The sequence below is a fragment of the Amyelois transitella genome, chromosome 2 (genome assembly GCF_032362555.1).
Source record: "Amyelois transitella isolate CPQ chromosome 2, ilAmyTran1.1, whole genome shotgun sequence".
Lineage (NCBI taxonomy): Eukaryota > Metazoa > Arthropoda > Insecta > Lepidoptera > Pyralidae > Amyelois > Amyelois transitella.
The window spans coordinates 3661918-3677248 of NC_083505.1; the positions used below are offsets into that span (position 1 = coordinate 3661918).

General features: G+C 34.8%; 2 protein-coding genes across 3 annotated transcripts in view; one reads left to right on the forward strand and one right to left on the reverse strand.

Annotated features, from left to right (window-relative positions):
- LOC106143132 (serine/threonine-protein kinase 26) overlaps nt 1–15331 on the reverse strand; it is an 81708-nt gene that overhangs the window by 45011 nt on the left and 21366 nt on the right. The window contains exon 2 of the mRNA XM_060954703.1: nt 10372–10596. Within this exon, the coding sequence (XP_060810686.1) occupies nt 10372–10596 (225 nt within the window). The remainder of the gene's footprint in view (nt 1–10371; nt 10597–15331) is intronic.
- Nucleotides 5033–7206, forward strand: LOC106143130 (uncharacterized). Of its 2 annotated transcripts, none has more exons than XM_013345134.2 (4): nt 5033–5870; nt 5945–6181; nt 6344–6515; nt 6626–7206. In XM_013345134.2, exons 2-4 carry the CDS (start codon nt 5970–5972, stop codon nt 6887–6889), a joined length of 648 nt encoding a protein of 215 aa, XP_013200588.1. In that variant the 5' UTR covers nt 5033–5870; nt 5945–5969; the 3' UTR covers nt 6890–7206. The 2 variants fall into 2 exon arrangements, with proteins under 2 accessions (XP_013200588.1, XP_013200587.1); XM_013345133.2 differs by having other exon boundaries at nt 5033–5588; nt 5693–6181.

Below are 15331 nucleotides of genomic sequence, written 5' to 3' on the forward strand. Positions count from 1 at the left end.
AACATACTAGTTCTGCAAAATGAGATTCCCTCTACTTTTAATCACCCAGTAAACACACATGAGGCTTTTTGTATGATATAACCCTAAATTTTGAAGTCAACAGCTAAGGAAGCAATCAAGTATAACAATGATGCGACTCTCTCGCTATGTAGATTTAATTACAAAGTTTTAACTACCTTTTATTCTGACTCATCTTTTACATCCAGTACCGTTCTAGTTCCAGTTTAGTTCGTAAGTACTATGTTTATGTGTTGTTACACTGTCAACGTACCTAATCTTGTTTACTGCCCCAGATGTCGTCACTGGTTCAACACGCACTTTGTACATAGGTGTTAATTTACGATTACGACTACTTTACTGCGTAGATCAAGAGGATATTGCATTAGGGATAGATACGGTAGGCGAGCAACAACACTTACGTAATGTTATTACTGCATTTAGTTTCAACCTGATCATTCTAGCTAAGTTGCGGTGCTGACTGAGTAAATTCCATCATGGAACTGTACCACAGTACTGGTGTCAAAGAACCAAAGAAACGTTCGTAAGTATATATACATTAATTATTGTTTATGTAAATGCATTACATATAACCACGTCTATAAACCTTGCGGGGTAGACAGAACCGATAGTCTCGAAATGACTGATAGGCCACTTTCAGTTATAGTAGAATTGAGATTCAAATAGTGACAAGTAGCTATCGACTTAAAGAACCAATTACTCTTTTTTTTACGACATACATTGGAACGAGATGGAGTAGTTTTTTTTATTGATGCGGGAAACTACACGGCACTTATTACATTCATTCTTGTTTATTATAATTTACATACTCAATTATTGCAAGGTTTTTATAATAATGGAAAAGACAGGTCTAGACTAGGCAGTGCTTCTATTTCAGCATACTACAGCAGAGGCCGAAAAGTGTACGTAGATCGTAACTGTACTAATTATAATGCATTATTTTTACATTAAGTATTAATTGCTAATTAAACATCAAACCAAAGCGCGTCATCATTACACAAGCAATTATTTCTTGTTTCCAATGAAAGCGAATGATATGGATTTGTACCTTACTATATAAAAATGTTATTTTTAAAAAATATGGTAAATATAATTCCACAGTCTGATATTTCACAATGAAGTCGATAAGCTTATTCATAGTTCAGTCATAATCAGTTCGTAAACAAACAAACGTAATGGAAAACTTACTAACCAGATAGGTAATCATAATTTTACATTTTGAACTAAAGTAAAAACTCACAATTTTTTTTAAATACATTATATATACCCACTAATACTATAAATTAAGGTAGGTATCTCAGTTAAACGAAAATTAAATTGGATAACTACTTAGGTTTTAATTTGGCAAAAGAGACCTATTATTTTCTATTTAAATTATAATTAGACGTGAAATCCAACGCATCCAAACACAGTAATCCAATTTGTATCGCCTGAAATCGTAAACACATCAAAAACCCATGGTGCACACGGGGAGTAAAATCAAAATGTAATTCCGCAAAGTGTCTGAAAGACGACCATGCCATCAATTTGACGAGTTCAGAAGATGAAAATGACTGTAATGGAATTAATTTAGACACAGCGGAGGCTTGCCACCCTTGGCTTCTTATACCCAAAATCCATAACAAAGTTTGATTGACAGTTTTTATATATAACAGATCGTGCGATTAGATAATGGTATCTGCTTTTACGGAGTGATGATTTTATGTTCAATCACTTTATGCTACATTAACATGATGTGTTTTCCTGACTATTCATACTGTAACTATTCAATGGCAAATACAATCCGACCTTGGTCCCTATCTTCAGATAACGCAAATATGGATTCACTTTTAGATTAGAAAGTGTATTTCTGCTAGCACATGTTTACGCTTAACAAAAAAAAACTGCTATATTAATACTTTCTGCACATATTTAACACGTTTAGATTATAATTACCAATTTATTTTTGATAGATAGTACTAAGAGCAATTTGATATTAACACGTACATTCCTTGTGTCGTTCTTTGAGTTCATGTTTCAGGTAAAAAAAAAATCTGCCAAATATTACAAAATACATTCAGAAACAGAACCTGTCGAAGAAGCCGACCGAATCAATAACAACGGAGTATTAAGTTCATAATTGAGTTCAAATGGAGCCATCGACGGCAGAAGCCCAATAAGGCAAATTGCAAACTTTCGGAACTTGACCTTTCAAGTTCAGCTCCCCTTCGGTTCCCCCCGGCCGTCACCCGCCCAGCCCACATTGCAGTATACCCGAATGACGACTCTTCATAGAACTAACAAACCCATGTCAGCAAATAACCCTTTCGCACACAATTCTAGATCTCATCTATTCCAACAATGAGTCATAGACCCTTACAGGCGGAAAGAATTACATTACTCCTCGTTTACAGTCGAGACTCGCCCAGACAGCTAAAACTAATTTAGCTGCATAAAACACTGAGTGAAATAGCTAACAGCGGGACAATTGGCTATTTTGTGTCAGGGCTAGGGGGGACGGGCTACCCATTGTAATGAAATCGCTGCGAAAAGCATCAATAACTACGTTGGGAGCCTTGACATCGGTTCGTATTCGCGTAGAGGTCAAGGTAGACCTAATGCGTTTATAGCCTAACCTCGAGCTTTTTATAGTCTCTTATGACGAGAAATTTAAGACCATTTCTTCGGATATTCTAGAAATAAAACGGGTGTAATAGGAGATAAATGATGTCGAGATTTCTGTTGTTATACCAAGTTTAGGTAAGATAATAATTTTCTCCAAGTATTAACTTTATACATCTAATTAATTTCAACACCTTTTCATCAAAGTGACGTAATTTGCTTAGATGGCCACGTTGCTATACAAAATGGGGAGCAAACTTATTGAGGAAATAAATCTAAAAGCAATTTACTGAAACGGTGCGTATAATTAATGCGTTTGTTTACTAGATTCTGCACGAGTTTTGTAGCTTGTCAGAGAACGCGGAAGTGATTGCGGATAAAGTATGCGCTTATTTTTCCTCCAAAACTCACTTATGCGTCCTAATTGGCCTTCTTAGTTATGCCATATATGCAATGCACAGGCGAAACTTATTAAACAAATTACGATTTTTTTTTAAATTCCCCAATTAAATATCAATCTGGATACTAATGCAAAATTATTCATAAAAATATAAATATTTTCCTCCTGGTTGGACAGCCGCTCAGTGACTCATCAACGACCTTCACCTTTCCACAATTCGACCGCTCAACATCCGCATCGAGAATTTTTATAAAAAGGCTTTTTTACCCGACTGCAAAAGAATAGTTATTTATAGACAGGATTAAAAGTCATTTATCTTTTTGGGTGTTATAAAATAAGAAATTAATATTATCAAAACCAAACACATGATTAACTCATGTAGCCATGTTTAATCTTCACGAAAATACCTGAAGCAACATCAAACAAATCTCTGTCAATAATGACATAATCAGCGTTAAAAAAAGAAAATCCAAAGGCAAAGACGTAGCGTTTTAAATGACATTGGAAAATTTCATGGTCAATAACGAGAAACACAACATAGAATGTCGTCGGACCATATATCCTCGCATGTTTCTATTTGTTTACGTCATTAAACATACTACGAATGAGTTAATTCGCAGTGACCTTGGAAAATTACTATTATTTATGTTTTTGTTTTAGAAATTAACATTTCCCGCGCATTTCATATCACGCTTCGTGTAAATGGTTTCAGTTTAGCTTCTAAACAGTATTTGCGCGAATATGGTAATTTTCTCTATCTGTCAAATAGTTGAAGTATGTATTTACATGCTAATTAAATGAGTTCGTACCTACCCATACACAGCTAAGTAGCTTCTAATGTGCCAATCACACATGTTACAAAAACAAAACTATGTAGATAGCAAAAATATTTGATACTTTACGCCTTTTGTTACGCAAGTCAGCTTCACCTTCAACTGAATACTAAAATCTAATCGAATAATGTAAAGTGTAAGACTAAAGCGGAATAAGCCTAATAAAGGGGTTTGTCACACTTGTCACGTAACGTCAAGTTCATTTGGTTAATTGAGCCAGACCCTTACACCGCCAACTAACTCCGCATCCACGTTTAAAACACGAACCGGTGACATATCATTTTTGTTTTGTTTACTTTGCTATGCTTAATTAAAAATGTCGAAAATACCGCACATATTACGTTTTAAAGGGCAGAAAACAATTAAGCGCCTGACGTGAAAAAGAGCAGGGAAAATAAAAGAGAATATTTAACGTTTGACGAGGAAACGGTAAATTAACAACTCGTAATTGTTTATAGAGTATTCTTACGTTATATTGTAAGCAACGTTGCAATTTGTGTAGTTTTGGTGTCATAGTATTGCTGATTCAAATAAAATGAGATTTTAACGCATGTATCTATTTGCTTGCATTGTGTTTTGCAAGCGTGCATAACAACAACATTGGAAAGTGTGTCAAGATTGCAATAGCATCGTGCACTGCAGCCGACGCGATGCACAAAGCGGGAAATGCAACATCAAAACCATTACGCTAAGTAGGTCTTCCGTGAAAATCCACGAGTGCCACAAAAATAAAATCGCTGAGGGCTAAACATTATAATGAACATATTCCGAAGTTTTTAATGGGCGAATCCTTGATAATGAATATACTTTGGAAATGATGGCAGATGTTTATTTTCAGTGTATGAAAAGAAAATTTTGTATAAAACAGATAAACTGTATTATCAGCCTATCTGCCTTAGCTTCTGACCAAGACACGTACTTGTACCTTGTTAAAGATTAACCCAAAGCAATAAGAACTAATAAACGTTTCCGAGTGGTTCCCGGCACTAAAAAATAGGACGTATCTCTTTTCCATGTATGTAGTAAAAAGCGAAAGTTCTTAACTTGTCCTTCTACTTCAATATCCTCATTACGCCATACACAATAGGGAAGATGCAAATATGATATTTATGAAAATTTTACGTATAAAATGTTAAAAAAATATAAAAGAAGAACTTCTTCAACGTTTTTATTTTAAATTATGTTGATATTTAGCAATTATTACGAATTAAAATTACGTTAAACGAAACGCATTTCAAAACACCAATCAGCGTTCAGTGACGTCACTCGTGCTGTGTCAACTTTTAGAAGTTAACTTTGCGATTAATAGGCAGTAGTGCTTTATTTACGTATTATTTACGTTTTTAATAAAAATGGAAGTTAGATTTAATAAAACAGACTCCAAAAATTTTCCAAAAAAAATTTTTTGTCGTGAGTGCAGAGTTTTCAAGTGTAGAAATGAAAGGCACTATATTAGTACGGTATGCATGAACGTTTTTAAACGTTGTTTGCATTTTATTCAGCAATTTCTAAACATAGCAGTTATAATTTAGCTCAACGAGAGAATCTTACGGCGATAACGCAATCGGTTATGTGCAAATTAAAAGAGATGGAGATGGATTAATTATGTACAGTGAAAAGTCGAGTTACTCCAGAGCACAAAGTACGAAAAGAAGGTTATCGTGTTACAGCTGTAATAAATGAAGCACAAAGCTTAGTTCTGTCCTGCCAATGCGAAGATTGTGCAGCTTCTGCAGGTCAAGTATTACGACATTAATGAATAATTAAACTGTTCAAAAAGAAGATTATTTTAAATGCTATGAGGTATTTATTATCATGACTAAAACTTTATCATATACAGGTGGGTGCAAGCATGCTGCTGCACTATTGCTATGGTGCACAGAAGGTCTGAGCAGCCTCCAATTACGTCCGTCACATGCTATTGGAAGAAGTCGAAATTATCTACATGTGCTTCTGGAAAATCTGTCATAAAAGCCAAAGAAATGGGTCAAGTTTCAGTCAATCACAGTTTCTCTCAAGTAAGCAGCTTTTTTATTTAAAGAGATTGAAAAGAAGTTAAATGTGTGTTACAATAATAACTGCATATTTTTAGGTGGATATTTTATAAGAATTTGTAGATGCTGTCAATAAAAAAGATTGTCGGGGAAGTATTCTTCGCTACTTTCAATAAGACAAGCATTCATAAGGTGTGTTCAAGCTTGATTGGAAAGTTGGACTCTCCAGAATCATTTCTTGAAGCATTATCAAAGCAAATGACCACTGATAATATAAATATGGTATTTTCCACCACCAAACATCAAAGTGATTCACCAATGTGGTTTGAGTTGAGGTAAGTAGTAAGACTTCTAGCTTAGTTTTGTTTATTGTATTTATCACTAAAATACCATGAATAAAAAAAATATTTTGACAAAATAAACTCATTATCATACTCACATAACATAAACTTGATTGGCATATTAGCTGTATATAAGTTTATTTTTCTATTTTACAGGTACGGCAGAATTACTGGCTCAACTCTTTATGAAGCCGCTCACTGTAGAACTATAAATGGTTCCCTTCTGAACGCAATTATGGGAGAACATTCAAAATTTACTTCCATTGCGATGAGTAGAGGGAAAATACTAGAAAAAAAAGTTCTCAAAGTAGTAAGCAAGAAAGAAAAGGTAAGTTCGGTGGTTTTTGTTTGTTTGAATATTATGAATAAAAGAAATTTGTAATGTTTGGTTCAAGGCTTTTGTAGTACATAATTCATATTTTTGTTTCTGCAATTCAGATTGAAATTGAAGAAGCTGGACTACTTCTTAATGCCGAGTATCCTATTTTTGGAGCAACACCTGACGGGCTTACAGAAAATTATACAATAGAAGTCAAATATCCTTCAACCGAAGCTGCCATACTTTCCTATGTGAAATACAATAAAATAACACCAAAATGTTGTGTGCCATATGATAACAGCATTGTATCTGTAATGAATATTGCAAAGAAATTCTGGATAGATGCTGTATTTCCGAAATTAAAAGATATATGTAATATATAAGCACATTTTTTTGTTTTTCAAATATTTCATAAATTTATTAAATAAAACTATGCTTCAAAAATATTGTTTTTTATTCAATTTTAATTAAAGGTGATTAACAAGTGCACAACAAATAATTATACTATAGTCTATTTGGGGTATGAGAAAATGATCTAGGTATACAGGCATTTAGAAACTTTGTTAAAGTAGATGGACACATAGGCACAAAACATGAGTCAACACTACTTTTTATCCGAATTTTTTCGGTATTATGTCTTGTGATCACTTGATGTGGATGGATATTCCATTTTAAATTATTACAAAAAACTTAGTGGAAAGTCGAGAAAATTTGCAATTTATGATAATCAACCAGTGTTTCCACTATAAAAATTTTCTTTTCCCATGCCTCAATTCCGATTTCCCCTTTTCAGAACTTTTTTCCCCTCAAAAATTATTTTGCTGTAGTTTTGGCACTTTTGTTGTAACTAAAAGTTTAATTTTTAAATATATTTTTTATAAATATATACGGGACAAATTACACTGATTGAGTTAGCCTCGAAGTAAGTTCGAGACTGTGTAACGAGATACTAACTCAACGATACTTTGTACATTTTATAATAAATACTTATATAGATAAACATCCAAGACCCAAACCAATCAGAAAAAGTTCTTTTCTCATCATGCCCTGACCGGGATTCGAACCCGGGACCTCTGGTGTCACAGACAAGCGTACTACCGCTGCGCCAAAGAGGCCGTCGATATAATTTTATATATAATAGAAATTAATATATGATTACCTAAAATTTCCCCTTTTATAGTATTTCCCCTTTTTCTTCCCCTCTGGACCCTGATTACCCCTTAAAAGGGGAATTTCCCCTCATTGTGGAAACACTGTAATCAACGAAGGCAAGCACGACCAGTGTCAGACACGTGTGACGTCATTGGAAGTGTAGGTCCGTTTTGGCGCGAAAATTTAAACGATCAGTTTAAAGCCGCATTTTTTACGATAAATTAGATTGTTTTAATTTTTTTAATATGTTAAGACCTATTTTACATGGAATTCTTTAAAATGAAATCAAAACTAAAATTATTGCATGTTCCCTATTATATCAAACATTAATACTAATGTGAATACTGGGAAAAAAAATTGAATCTCGATGATCGATTGTCCGGGGCCGATAATAAAAATGCAAATATCGGGCAGACATCTATCAGTCTGGGGTCGGGATCCACCCATATAGATTCGCGGGTTTAAAAGGGACCACATAGTAAATGAGATTATGAACGACCATGTTATTGTTTTTAGACTGTCCAACCCATACCACGAAAAAGATTATCGTAAATCCGGCTTAAGTACGGCAATAAAGGAAAGCTGTAATGATACATTTTATGAAATTAAAACATCCGAGGTCGTGATGTGAATAGACGTGAGAAATAATCTTTTATTAGAATCAGCGAGCTATTGTTTCCAAATCCGTATACACGTTCAGCCTACACACCTTTTACTCATCGTGTCAAGTAAGAATGGCAATGAGTCCGTGATTAATGATCCGCGTCTTGTCAATCTCTCGTTTCGTAGTTCACGAACTAGCATTGTGAGTAGCAATAAATACAAATAATTAAGATTATCTCCGCGACTACGAGAGAAAATTACAAACATTATTACTGACAAAGCGTCTGTCAAAATAAATCGCACATCAAATGTCACACTGTAATTAAACTACTATTCATTAACTTTATTTAATTTGTTATTCGTGTAGCTCAGTTCAAATTGTAATCTCATTAAAAACATAAAACTGTCATGAAAATGTATTTCATTTACATACAATTCAGATCTTAAACTGACGTTAGAATATATATACGAGTTGTTTGTCCTTCGCATAATTGACAATCACCGTAAGCACTTACAGTAAATAGATATTGCTTAAATGATTTCGCGATTGGAACATTATCTACCAGTTACCGTTAGTGACCAAGCTATTAAGATATCCCGAAAAGCAACCAAGAGCAGAATCAGTTTATAGTGGGAATGTAGTAACGTCACGATGACGTCAACAGGCAATTGAAAAGCAAAGCGAGGCTTAGGCCGAACAAATGCGCGTCATTTGGTAATACTTCAAGAGTAAGGTTTTTAGTGGTGATACAGCGTGGATTTAACAAACCGGTCCCATGTTTATTCGTGTTTTGACCTCAAACACTTCGTGCCGGACATCGCTCCAGCCACACGACGGCGGTACAGCACGCTAACCAAGTACATGAGAGGGTGAACGTACTTTCGCAACCATGTTACAAATTTCGTGACATTCAAACAGACGTTATGCAAGCGGTGCGATTCAATAAACTGATTCGTAATGAAATTGCTCTCAATAATCGTGCTGGGGGTAAATGGCAAGCCATTTACAAGACAAGTCTCTCATTAGCTTTATCTGATGTCCGTCACGATTCTATCAGTGTCCTATTACCTAGATCATGTAATAATAAAGTTCAATTACAAGAATGACGAGGAACGACGTTAAAATATGCTACATTGACTATTTCATTCTGATTTTTGTTTTATAAAAATTATTTGTAACACCCTACAGTATGCTGTATTTTGAATCGTCGATAAACGTAGGAAAAGTTGATGGTACGTTAGAACTAATTCATTTCACTATTTGCTTAACTAGCTCATAAAAATTATTCACTTTAACACAAATTAAAGAAAGACATAATGTATGAGAGATCCAGGATTTCAGAAAAAGGATGAAACATGCCATGTAAGTACCGCATTACAAGAATTTACTTGTTATAGTGTTGCATTACGTGTGATCCTTATCCTTTCAAATGCTTTGCAGATACAGATGAGGGCTCGGCGCCGTGGACAATGATTGATGGCACTCACTCGGAGCATACAGCCGCGTTAAAACCTCTGTATGTGGTCCGAGGTAAGCTAAGGGCTTGTTCAGCGTGCCGCTAAATTTGTACGACGGACTCAGACTAACTGAGTTAAACGTGTATTATCAGTCCAGAGCAGAGTGCCCGCGACTGACTAGTGGTCGTACCGGTCGTTCGACCCGCAACGACCAGTGTTGCCAAGTTTCAGCGCTTAACCTCGCATAATCTAACAAAGTCAGCGGCACGCTAGCCGAGCCCTTATACGAACTAATCTCCATGAGGGTAATGAATGTTAAACTTGATGGGTGCCAGGGAGATGCTATTGTAGAGGCAACATGAAGAATTGCAGGAGGCGATATCAGGTAACACGTTATGAAATAACACTGAACACAAATCATGTAATAAACTCGCGGTTGAATTTTCCTTTATACTAAATACAAATAGGAATATTTAAAAGGTGTTTTAGGAAGTAATTCTTTTGACGTTTGCTGACTAGTGTGCAAAAAATAATCAGTGAATGGAAATCAGTGATGATTCTCATAACACCTTGTTTTTTCAGCAAATTTTTCAAATTCTTGCAATAATTATGCCCTGAATTGCATTACTTCGAATTCAAAGCAAGCACTTACCTTCAAGTATGATCCAAAATATTTGGTGACATACGGGCTGTCGCACTGTGACAGCACCATAATCTCCTGCTGAATGTCCTCGATTTCATCTTCAGCTTCCTCGAGGTCGATGATCTTTATGGCGACAACTTGTTGCGTCCTGTTGTCGACGCCTTTGAACACCTCGCCGAAGGAGCCCTTGCCGATCTTCTCTTGTTTCGTGAAGATCAGCTCGGGGTCGACCTTCTGTAAAACAAGAATAAAAAAGCAACTTTACTCATCTATTGAAAAAATAAAAATAATTTCGTGTACATAAACACATTCCATCCAGTCTATTTACATAGTGATTTTCCATTATTTAGATAAAAACCAAACCAACACTGGTTCAGTCAGGATTTTAGATATCTGATTAGTAAATTTTATTATCATGCATATATATTTTTGTAGAATGTTTTTGTAACAACGTCTATTTATACAAAGTGTGAGAAAATATTAGAGAAGTTCTAATCTATCGTTACGTGATTTACATTTTAAGTAGAAATTTTAAGTATAAAGTCGCTTATTTATGAGCAAATATGTCGTGCAAAGTGTTGATTGATTATTCATAGCGGGACTTAAAATATTCATACACACGAGTGGGCTGGGTAATTGACGTTAAATCACATCCCCTTTCCGGGAGATCTTCATTTTTAGAGTTACTTGCCCAAAGAATGATAATAGGGCCTTATAAAGATAGCACATACGAAAGTTTTGTAAAACATGCTTTTAGTGAAATTATTCGAATTCATTCATTTTTACGTCTAAAAATTATTTTTGAAGTTTTTCAGACTACTTCTTTTAAAGACAGCTTAGTAGGTAAGTGATAGATGTTGTGCGATGAAGTTGGCAATCCAAAATTAAAATTTTGGTTGCATTAGAATATAATGCCTTTAGAATTGATGTTTCTTGTAGAGAGATATGTATTTATATTTAAAATTAAGACTCAACTACATTGCATTTATTTTTACAATTCGTGGATATCTGTCGATTAAAGTAATAAAATGTGTAAAATAGGCCTAACATTAAATTAATAATAATGTTAATACTGTTTAGTATCTATCAGAAAGTATTAAATTTATCATAGGAATTTTATCGCCCGGGTAGGTAGGTATTTATGATTCAGAAAAACAAACAGATTACTTAGTCAAGCAATGGATTATCCATTCGTAAACATGCTTCCTGACACTTTCATTCACATTATTGTCAAAAAGTGAGGATAAATGGCTACTGTAATTTGATTAAAAAGCCTGTGGGATCATATCAAATGTTTAATTACTATGCCGTTTTTGCTTTCTGTCTTGGCGTTATCTAAAATTTTATCTTTAAAGTATCAAGATTTTTGATAAACTAGTCCTGAAATGAAATGATGCATGGCACGTGAAATTATTCCATAAGGTAATTCAAAAATATATTAAATATTTTTGAAACTAGGTACCACGCACGAACAGAAATAACACTCGTTAATGAATCATCCAAATCCTTAATAGACATTCAATGGCATGTTGACGTACACCTGGCACAAAAAATACCCACATCGCTATAGTATAACGTCATCAAGAGGACCGCTACTCGGCGTGTATCCGCGACCCCCGGCATTTGGCTGACACTGCGGCAAGAGTCAAGGCTTCGCAGGTTGTGATGCATCCAACGTTTACGTGATGGCGATACATAAACAACCCGTGTACGTGTTCAACTTATTTAGTTACTTTAACATTTTAATAACTAGCTGGTCGCCGCGCACTTAGGCCTCGCTAACTTAAAATTTTTACGAAATTGTTAATGTCTCAAAAAGATCCTAGCCGATTTTTTGTCCCACAACTTAAAAAATCTATTGATATCTGACAAAAATGCGGCGGACAGACCTCTAATTTAAAAAATTAGATCTGCTGTTCGTTTATCGCGAACAAACCTACAAAATATGTATTTTCACCCCAATGATTGGTAGGTAATTATGAAAAATATATTATACAGACAAACAAAGATACATTCAAGAGCTACCTCTTGAATATATGAAGAGAGTTAACTATCACAAATAGCCAAAACATGACATGAGTGTATATGCAGCACCAATTAAAACTTATATATATTGAATCTTTCGAACTAAATAACAAGGAGGCAAAAACTATCAAGTGGAAATTCATCGTCATTCACCAAAACATACGAGAACAAGTCATCAATCTCCTTTGAGGTCTCTATAAATAATACCACTCGTATATCACGTGACATATGACCTGGAAAAGGGCAAAAGGTTGCCTTTCAAACTCTGCAAAAAATATTAAGTAGTTCAGTGGTCGGCTGACCGATCGGTTAGATTTTCAAAGATATTTCCTTTCAATATAAGTATACTGTAAGTTTTATGAAAGGTCTAATAACGTTGGGCCGCTTTGTTGGGTTAAATTACTAAAAGAGCACAACTCTGTCAGTAATTTTACACCAAGAAAATTCCCGTGTAGGTACAAATTCTGTGGACGAAAAAGAAAATTTATAAATTTCTTCTTTTCTTCATGTTTGTTAATATTCAACGAGATTATTTCCGATACTGTGAATGAAAACGAAGGAGTGTGGGAAGTACTCGCGAGGTGCCTTAATCCTCGATGTAAATCATTTTGAGATATTTCGAAACATGACTGAATGAATACTAATCAGACAAGCTCATTATTTCCGTGATAAGGAAATAATTTGGAATAAATACATGTGAATGTATTTCTCAAAAAATTACAAAACATTTGGATGTGGTTTTCTTTAACAGTCTTCAAAAATTGCTTTACTCTGCAGCTTCCGATATAATCAAGCACAATAAGGTTTTTTTAATTGTTTAGCCTGTTAATAATCAATAGTTTTTACTTGTGAAATCAATGAATCTAGAAAAATTTAAAAGGTTCAGAAGCAGATTTGGGAAAAGAAAATCATATAATTTTTGGAGCACGTTAATTCAAGCACGTGGATCGTTTTATCCGGGTAGTCCGAGACATAGTTGGGAGGCGTGACCAGACTGGTAATGGTATTGAAGTATGGAATCAAGAGTATCCAGACTATGGAAGCATACCTCATGTGAGTTTTTCAACTTTTCAATTCTTACATTCCTACGGGCATCTACTCCGTCCACAATGACTCGCAAAGACTGTTATTTTGGTACGAATTAAGAGTTTAACGATGTGTAAATGTGGGTTCTAGACTTACAAATTAGACAGGATATTTCAACAATTGCGCATCATGTGTGTAATTCACTTTAATTTGTGTCGAAAGCCCGCGCTCTTATTGAGACTAACGTCTTTTTAGATTTTTAATCTTCTATTTCTATAAATGGTTTACTTTTACGGCGAACTCCCTTTAGAGTTTTCGACTAAAATGTTTATTTTATAAATATTAAAAACGGTCAACATCAACGTACTTTTACCAATTAAGGAAGACAACAGGAAGATTTTCAATAAACCGCGAAAATACAAAACAAGTGCCATTAGCGATATAATCGGGTTTGAGAGAAGATAACATCATTATTCCCTGTTAGAATTCGGCGTAAGAGGCGGGGGTGATAAAACGAAGGGCTCAACCGCTAACAAAATGGCTTATTGAGTCGCTGGGCCAATTTCACACGCGATGCTTTTCAAATTATTGTACATTGTATTCTCTTATGATAAAATATTCACTACTTAGTCCTAACTATTCTATGTGCACTAGGTAATATAAAAAATAAAGATACTAAAATCTAGTGCTTATTTGTATTTTTTCCACACTTCAAATAGTCATCAAATTGGCATATGGGTGAATATACGCTATTTGATTTTTTTGTGTCCCAGAAGGAAATTTAATCCATTCTATTTAATATTTATAATTTCTCTATTTGACACTATTTTTAAAGTTTTAATGATGGAGGCCAGAAGAATTTCTCATATTTTGGTGTTTTATAAGTACCAGAGGAAAATGTGTTACCAGAGGAGTGACACTACTGGCAGAGTAGTGACAAATTGAACCAGGAAAGTGACACACCATTGTTATAAGACGAGTAAAGAGACTTATATTAAATTAAACACGTTTAAATTATTGTATTAGAATATTTTTTATTATATAAGGTACATTCAGTCTTCACAATTTCTTAATGCAACCTTATTATTATATTAATTTTAATGCTTAAGTTTTCAATGCCCGTTTAAAATAACAGAATGAAGTATATTCTGCTTATCAGTCTCATCTGTGATGAAATTAACAGTAAATATTACCCTTTAATAGTTTTTTTTATTATAAAACAATCACAAAATTCTAAGTTTGTAACATTTAAGCACTGAATTCTTAACCAATTTACTAAAAAAAAATATACTCTTCTTTCACAAAACAAAACAATAGTACTATTTAATACTAGTACTATTTACTTTCAGTCTCGAGGTTATTTAAACAACTTAAAAGTTTAAGTCTCCAGTATAAAAGAACTCTTTCATTTTCAGATCAGAATCAACAATTTTTGTGTAGCTAAATATTTTATACTCAAATACTGAACTTACTATACTTTTTTTTTTGTTATCGAAGGGGAAATCCTTTTTACGGACAAGACCCCGGGTCTACACCCGGGAGAGTGTGGGACTCCTGGCACCTAGTAAACCAGCCTACCCACTAAAACCCCTCCGTGCGCCCTTCTTGCCATTTTGAGGGCATCATGGGATCGCAGGAATTTCACCACGATGCTCTCAGGCTGCCCGGCGCTTCTGTGCCGGGAATCTTGCTGTAATGGGTGACCAGTAAGTTGCTGGCCGCCCTTTCCATCCCAGGGTCGGGAAGTGACCCTAGTGAGGCAGTAGGCGCGCACGATAAAGTGCACGCCTTCTGCCAGAGTATGTTGGGTCGTATCATCCGGCTCCCCACACTCATGGCAGACCTCAGAAGCCTCTTATCTAATCCGATGCAGGTAATGACCGAAGCAACCATGTCCGGTCATTACCTGCGTCAGCCT